Below are 7,875 nucleotides of genomic sequence, written 5' to 3'. Positions count from 1 at the left end.
TCTACAAACACAACACCCCACACAAGGAGAACGCAACCCGTCAAAAGTCGTGGATTTTCTTGTGTACAATTTTCATTGGTTAGACGCTTTAGCGCGTGCTGTCGTCGGAAGGGGAAAATTCGGAAATGGTCGTCCCCCCGCCCGTAAAACGTTCAGCGTAAAGGTTCGTCCAATGAAATTTGTACACAACATGCACTGCCTTAGCCTGTTTAAAGGCTAGCTGCGTTCTCCTTGTGTTTGTTGCTCCTAGATTTTCAATAACAATTGTAAGTTTTCACAGCGTGTCGCTAGGAGGCGAATATCTGTGAAAGCTTATCCTCGTGAGAAAAACATATTATACTTTAATTTTTATTGTTTTATTTTATGGAAACACCTATTATCAAACTATTAATAGTAGAAGTATATAATATCATAAGTAACATAAGGGTGACAATTAACGAGATTTACAACCAAACTGATTTTCATAGTTATTGCGTAATCAAGATGTTTTCTCAGCACAGAGCCCTCTAGTGTCTAAAATATGCGAGACTTCCGCTAAGCCGAAATATCTGGTTTCCGATAGATAGACGAAGTATTAGGCTTAAATTATAAAAATTTAAATAGTTTTTCTCGGCGCCACGAGCTCATGTTTTTTACCACGCATGATTCGCACGCGGGCTTCAAAACCAAGCCAAATCCCCTCGCGACTACAGAACGTGCTCTGCGATATTAGGCTTAAATTTTTATCAAAAAGTAGTCATCCAAAACGGTAAGTCGCTAGTCCAAGTCACAGCTTGAAGAGAGTATCAGTGCTGAAAAAAGGTTCGGTTAGAAAATTAGCATTAAAGCAATAGGAAGTGTCATACTTATTGTTAATATGTTACTTATGATAATATCTATATTAGACGAAAGTATCAACACGGTTCATGTTATTTCCTTAAAGAGCAGCTTCGATCAAAAACGGCACTCTAAAATTGGCAATTCCTTTAAAGTGAATCAGAGGTTTACAAAATTTGTTGTTGCTTTAAACTGATGATACGAAAATTTGCAGTTCCATTCAGGAGATGTTACCAATGTTCGCTTTTTGCAGTTCCTTTATGACTGTTTCCAAAATTGACTATTAAACGCAGTTCCCCTAGCACCAATCCCATCTATGCACAAGTTCTCTTAAAGATAATTTCCTTAAAGCTTAGCTCTTTCAAAGCACAGTTCCCAAAATTAGTAGGTGTCTTAAAGGGGAATGGTCAAGCTTTAACCAGTCATGTAGCCCTATAGCCCGTTAAAAACTAAAATTTATGGCGAAAACCGCATAAAAAAATATTAAGTGGTTAATTTTTAATAAAATAAAGAAATTTCGGGAAATTGAAAAGCCCGCGTCCGCTGCGACATCTGGTGAAAAATCGGTGAGACATAAAAACAACGTAAAAGGCGCGCTGCTGAAGACCCGAAAAATTTGTTTTGCACGCGCGGCGAGTTCCAGATATACGAGACTTAAGCCTAAATTGCGCGATTTTAAAAGTTGGGATAGTTCGCAAATCGCTCATACGGGGTTAGGGGCGCTGGCGGCAGCCCCTAAGATGGCGGCGAAAATTCAAACCCAAATACTTCGCGTTACTTTGCGTTTCAACTTTTTATGCCAAAAACTATTTTTTCAAGCCAAAATAAGGTACGTGTAAGTATATTGAACGTCTTGAAATGCAAATAAGGCGATATTTAGAAAAGCTTAGCCCTTCCCCTTTAAACGCAAATCCCCCAGAATGCGGTTTCCGTAGCTCAGACCTGAATTAACGCAGTTTTCTAGAAAGCGCAAATTCCAAAAAGGCCGTTCTTAAAAATTTCATTTTTCTAAAAGCGCAGTTCCTGAGAAAAAGGTCGTTTCCTAATAGCGCAGTTTTCAATAATTTTGACATTTGAGAGGGTAACGAAGCGATTTCCTCTAAAACACTATATCAATTACGGAGCCCAAAAATTACCAAGATTTTTGTTAACTCAAAACCATCTTGTCACAAATTGCTATCTATTTGTTGAATGAATCATATGGGCCACTAAAAGTCAGCATATCAATTTCTTTTTCTACTTGTAGGTTAACCTCTTTAACAAAATACCAGATACCAGAAGACAGTCTTTCGTGTGCTGTTGTTAAGCCAAGGCCTAGCGAAAATTAAAAAAAAAATATATTAAATGTGTATAAAAGGAAAAAGGCAGGTTTCATCGGTGGATTCTCTTTTCTGGGTGGCCTAAGTTCTTCCTTTTCAGTGAGTTGAGTTCCTCTTTTTTTGTTACAGTTCTTGCTCTCTAACTCCCCTCTCCTCTTGAAGAGTCAATAGGATAAAAGTCTGAAGCTTTCCAATCCTTAAGGGAGGGAGTTGTTTAGAGCCAGGAAATAAGAAAGGAATTTAGTAAGCGCGTATCCCTATCTCTTCTAGGAAATCGATGCAAATGTAAAATCGTTCGGGACAGGTACCAAAGCCCCTTCGTTCCAAATCCGACGGGAAACGGTTCGTACTCGGACAGTAGAAAGTCCCGCGCCATCCTTTTTGGGATAAAAATATAGATCAATAACAAAGTGTCGCCGCACGCTCTCGTGTTTTTCAACACCCCCTGCTTCCCCCTCGTGTTCATATCGCGTCCTTTTCCCTAACTTCCGGATTCATTTCCTATTTGACAATGGGACGGGTTCGCCAGGACGCGAAAAAGTGGTAGGGCGGAGGGACGCGATAGTTTGTTTTTGAATCACAGCAAAACCACTCTATTATCTGATGGAATTTCATTTGGATCTTAGTTTCTTTTTTCCATAATTGTATACCTAGCTTTCACATCTTTCACCAATTTAAAAAAAAAAGATAGTTAAAGTAGAAGGAGGAAATGGTTCCTATAACAGCTTCAACGGATTACTTTAGTTCCTTTATTATTCTTATGACGAATGTTCTGTCATGAACGGAACGGAAATTTTACAATCGCAGCTTTTTTTTTTCTTTGTAAAGGGAAAAATCAATATTTTTCGTTTCAAATTTTAAGGCATTGTACTAGTTTATTTTTTACTTCACAAGAGCCAGACACCTCTTTTAAATAGAACCTAAAGGACCCCGTGAAAAAGGCCTAACATATCAAAGGGGGCTTCCAAATTCAAGAAAGACTGGCCCATAAACATAATATAAGCTAATATTTTTTTTAACTTTTAAACTGATTAAAATTCTACATGGCCAAAGAGGGTGAAATTTTGGGTATGTATCAGTATCACCATATTCTTGTTTTCGGAAATAAAATGCCTACCTAACAAAAATATCCTGACGCCACCTACTCCTTCTAAAGCAGTAAGTTTTAATCAAATTCTCACCCTGATGAAAATCAGTGGGGACTCTGAGGAGACCTTAACTAAGACCTATTACCCACTATCCAGTATCCCAGACAAGTTTAATACCTCAAATTAGGTAAAAATCTCTGGGTGGTGTAGTACAATTTAAATTATCATAGTATGAATGAATGACCGTATTTTATCAAAATAAGTTAAAAGCATAATTAACTGAAAAGCATCCCATATTTTATTAGGTACATTTTCATTTACAAAATTCTTTCGTAATCAACTTTAAAGTAATTATTAACACGCAACAATCATGATATACTAAATCTGGATTTGAGTTATTTTCTGAGCTGATAAATAATCCTGATGATGTTAAGGCAAATGGTCCTATGGCTTAAATTAATGAAAAACGTAGAGGATTTTTACCACTTGTAAATATTTCACTAGGACAACAAAACTTGATTAACATTTCACGAGTGATGATTCTTTTCAGGAGCAATGGAGCTTTTAAGTAGTTTCTCAAATTTGGGAAAGTTCTGAAAGAATAAATGGGAATTAACATGAAGCTGCCATATTACACGTATCTTTGTTTACCAATATAACGAGATAAACAACTCCCAAGTAGACAGCAATCACAAATGCCAAGAACAATTCAAAGACTGCTGGCTTGACCCTGTTTATTAATTTACATTAATAACTAAAATTAATTAAAGTTAGTTCTGTATTTACTTATAGGCATTCATTGTTGCACTAACAGGATCGTAAAATACTATTTCAGGTTCACTGTTGAAATTGAATGTAAATTGAGTTTCATAGTGCGTTATTGTTACAACATTAACTTAACACAAACCGTTTGTCAGGTTTCAAACTGGTAATTTTGACGTCTTTCAAATAATGCCCTAACGAATGTTCCAACGCAACTAAGAGAGCGTGACGGGAAGATGTAGACGTGATTTGGGCACTGCGTGGTTGACTAGATAACATATCCGTCCAAGCTTTTAGAAAGTCCTCTCTAACTGCCTGTAAATAGTGATAAAATTGAGACATTGGAAAATAACGTCATTAAGCAAACTAACAAGTCCGTCTGTAAAAACTTCAGTCTCGTCAGTTTCAGAGAGATTGTACATGTGTCGTGCCAATGATTCAGCAATTATTTTCACATTCCTCGCTAGAATTCCAACAGACAGTTTCTTTCCTATATCTGTGATTGTATTTCTTTTCAAATCTTTTGGGGATTGGAAGCTTGATAACGTAAATGCAGGAAGACGTCTAATGCTAAATCGTTCGTGTTCCCACGCAAGAACATCATCAGCTAGATTAATTTTCTTGTGAATCATATTTAGGTTCATTTCTGGATGGAATCGGTTTTTGACTAATTGTAACTCCTATAATGACATCCCAGAATTAGAAACATAAACATTTCCCAATAATTTAAATACAATACCTTCCAAAAGTTTGCAGCGTGACTGTTATCTTTTGGAGGTTTCGAAACATGCATGAAAAGATCTTCCTGACTTCCTAGAGAATCTAAACATATTGTGTATTCGGCATCCGGTAGCAAACTTCCCTCTTAAATAGAAAATATACTGATTTTAGCAAGTTGGTCAGGATCCAAATACGTGGGTTAATTTACCAGAACTATCAACATTATCCTCGATCCATTTTTTCGTTCCTTGGTAATTGAATTTTCCAGCCCCCGAAAGTAGGAACAAGACATTAAACCTAGGTGCATTTATGAAATTCATTAAGAATGTTTTAACTCTTGAAACTTAATTACTTGCTTACGCATATTTAGTTACCTAGGGTGAGTTCGGGAGCTTGTGTATAGCCTAGACAGAAGTCTCGCTAATTCTAGTAATGCGGCAACCCCACTGCCATTTGAATCAGCCCCTAAAGATAAAGACTACAACAACAGATCAGTTAAAAACTTTATATAGTTGGGTTTTAAAAATTCATCTTACAGGGGCAACCCCAAACGAGTCGTAATGAGCTACGAAAGCCACTGTCGGAAGCTGTTCTTCGACACCAAATCCAGACAATTTACCCTAAGTTAAAAATTTTATTAGCTTTCATGCTTAAGCTTCAAATAGAAGTTTCATACTTGGATGTTAGATATATATATATCTGATCGGCTTTTTGTTTGAGTGTGCGAACCAACTAATTTATAGCCCGTGGCGGTCAAACTGCCCATTAGTTCTATAATTACAAAAATCACACTAAAAAAAACAACTTTGAAAATTTTTAAGTAAATATTATACCTGCAAGAGCTGTTCCAGCCCTTTCATTGGAAGATGATAATTGTACATTATTGTATATTTCCTCCATATCTGATGTAGCTTCGGTAAAATATACCGGTACAGATACCTCCTCTTTCAACATGGATTTTTCTAAATGAGTAATATGCTAGAAGGGCAAAAATGTTTTTAAATAACATATACGTAGAAATAAAATTCTTCAATAATAATCATTACATCAAGTTCATCTTTTGATAACAAGCTCATATCAGTGGGTATTAATATTAGAAGACCACCGATATTTTGAGAAACAATATTTTGATATTTCTCTGGTGTTAGGTCTAGAATTTTGGCAAGCACGCAACGCCTTGTGTACACATTGGATTTTACTGTGCAAGCTTCGACGTTCACCGCAGCTGACCTACACCCTACAAATATTGCACGTTATAATTAATGCATAATTGTACTTCAAAGCTATTAAATCAGTTTGATTTACCATGTGGGGACCCATGTAGGTCAAAATGATGCATTCGGTAAACTGTGAATTCTTGTGCAGCGAACACCGGAGTCATGGGTGATATTACAATAAATAGAGGGACGAAAATGAAAACATAATATGGTAAAGCTCCTCGAAGAAGTTCTTCGAACTCGCATTGTATAAACATTATTCTAATATTACTCGCGAAAGAGAGGTTTCACAGGCCCTAACGCCGCGTGAAAAAGAAAATATTAATGATATCTATCAAGCTGCAGAAATAGTAGCAGCATGCCCTAGATTACATGCAGGCTCTCTGCAGCTGAAGGTCTGCAGCAAACAGTTAAATAGCAGACCTGTAGAATGATAGTGACGATTGTTTTTTGCATGAGTTCATGATTTTTGTAACGAGTCTCCTTCTTCCCCTTTGGCTTTATTCCTCACGTATGACAGCGGATCTTGTTGTTAGAAATCGCTAGCTTATTTTCAAAATCTGGTATCTCTTAATTTTGAATGTAACCTATCTGATGCCAATGGGAATTTAATGTTTTCATTCTACCACCATTTGGCTTAAGCTTTTAATTTCTACCTTTATTCATTTTTAGAGCCATAAGTCCATAATATTATACACTTATGTTAGAGCTAATACCGAAGCTAGGGGCGGTGATGTACTGTACTTGACGTTGACTGAATGTATACTACGACGTATGGTAGCCAGTAATCCTGCACACCTACATTTCTGGGAAAAAACATATTATGTTCCATTCTGAATCGTATTAGACCGAGTTCCCAAAAATGTCAATCATACCTTTAATGTTTCAAAAGTCGACCTTTTCTCGAAATAGTCGCCCTCCTTTCGGACTAATACAATACATGCTAATCGCACGTGCTAGTGTACGGCGCCCCACATGGAGCAAGGGTGATTAGATCCATATAGTATCTCCTGTTGCTTAAGGGCGGAATGGCCACTTCGGCCTTTATTAAACTGATAGGAGAAGACGGTGGAATCCCAAGGATTACTTGAAGGGCCACATTTTGAACTTTATCCAGTTTCTTGAGGGTACAAGCTGATGCCGATGCGTAAAGGGGACTAGAGTAATCCAATCTGGAGCTTATTGGAGACCAGAGCGTAGTGGGCCCCAGAAGCGAGACGAATCACATTGTCGGTGGCACCTAGGAGGATAAAAGGTTGCGTAGTCTTCATCTTCCTAGGTGGCACGATGAACTTTTCGGAATCCCGATTGTTCCAGAGTGAGCACCTAGTTGAGCTCTAGATACCATACTCACCAACCAAGTACCAACTTTTCGTAGATTTTTTTCCAGATTTGGGTGAAGTGCAATGTCCCTCGTAGGAGGTAGCGTCCATAGCGGATTTCCCCGGCTTCAAGATTGGGTGTAAGATGGCATGTTTCCACCTCGAAGGCATTACCCCTTCAGCCCAGAGGTGGTTCTAGAGCGCTAAGAGGGCCACTCGATTGGCTGGAGTAGAGTTTTTTATGATCAGATTAGAAACATTGTCCACCTCTGGCGACGTGTTGTGTAGACCGGAGAGCAGGCTCCCCGCCAGCAATAGGCACAAGTAGGCACGTGCCTACGTTGAAAAAGTGTAGACCTACTTTGGGGGCCTCTAAATTTTTGAAACGGTGCCTATTATAACCTCAATATTTTTAGTTAGTAGTTTGTAAAATAAGATTTGATATTTCCATTTTTAGCCTACTGAGAGTAATATAACAGATTGGAAACGAAGAAAATCGAAAGTTAATTTTATCGAAATGTACTACAATTAGAGTACGGTTGGCAACGCTGTCCGTGATTATAGCTTTCCCCTTGAAAAAACTTTTTCTTTTGAATTGACTGATAAGAGATGGTGACGCCGGGAGGGGGAA

General features: G+C 37.8%; 1 protein-coding gene across 1 annotated transcript; it reads right to left on the bottom strand.

Moving 5' to 3' along the window:
• Positions 1–3,498: 3,498 nt before the first annotated feature.
• On the bottom strand, positions 3,499–6,311 carry LOC149921390 (BOS complex subunit ncln). The gene is made up of 13 exons (XM_090163776.1): positions 6,011–6,311; positions 5,752–5,942; positions 5,539–5,683; positions 5,382–5,476; positions 5,242–5,325; positions 5,084–5,183; positions 4,914–5,006; positions 4,725–4,849; positions 4,357–4,665; positions 4,131–4,300; positions 4,010–4,063; positions 3,875–3,953; positions 3,499–3,816 (listed from the first exon to the last, which is right to left on the bottom strand). Exons 1-13 carry the CDS (start codon positions 6,177–6,179, stop codon positions 3,751–3,753), a joined length of 1,680 nt encoding a protein of 559 aa, XP_090019902.1. The 5' UTR covers positions 6,180–6,311; the 3' UTR covers positions 3,499–3,750.
• Positions 6,312–7,875: the final 1,564 nt, after the last annotated feature.

The sequence above is a fragment of the Leiobunum rupestre genome, chromosome 11 (genome assembly GCF_980474605.1).
Source record: "Leiobunum rupestre chromosome 11, qqLeiRupe1.1.hap1, whole genome shotgun sequence".
In the NCBI taxonomy this organism is placed as follows: Eukaryota; Metazoa; Arthropoda; class Arachnida; order Opiliones; family Sclerosomatidae; genus Leiobunum; species Leiobunum rupestre.
The sequence above is the reverse complement of the archived record's forward strand: the minus strand, read 5'-3'. Positions and strand labels throughout refer to the sequence as shown.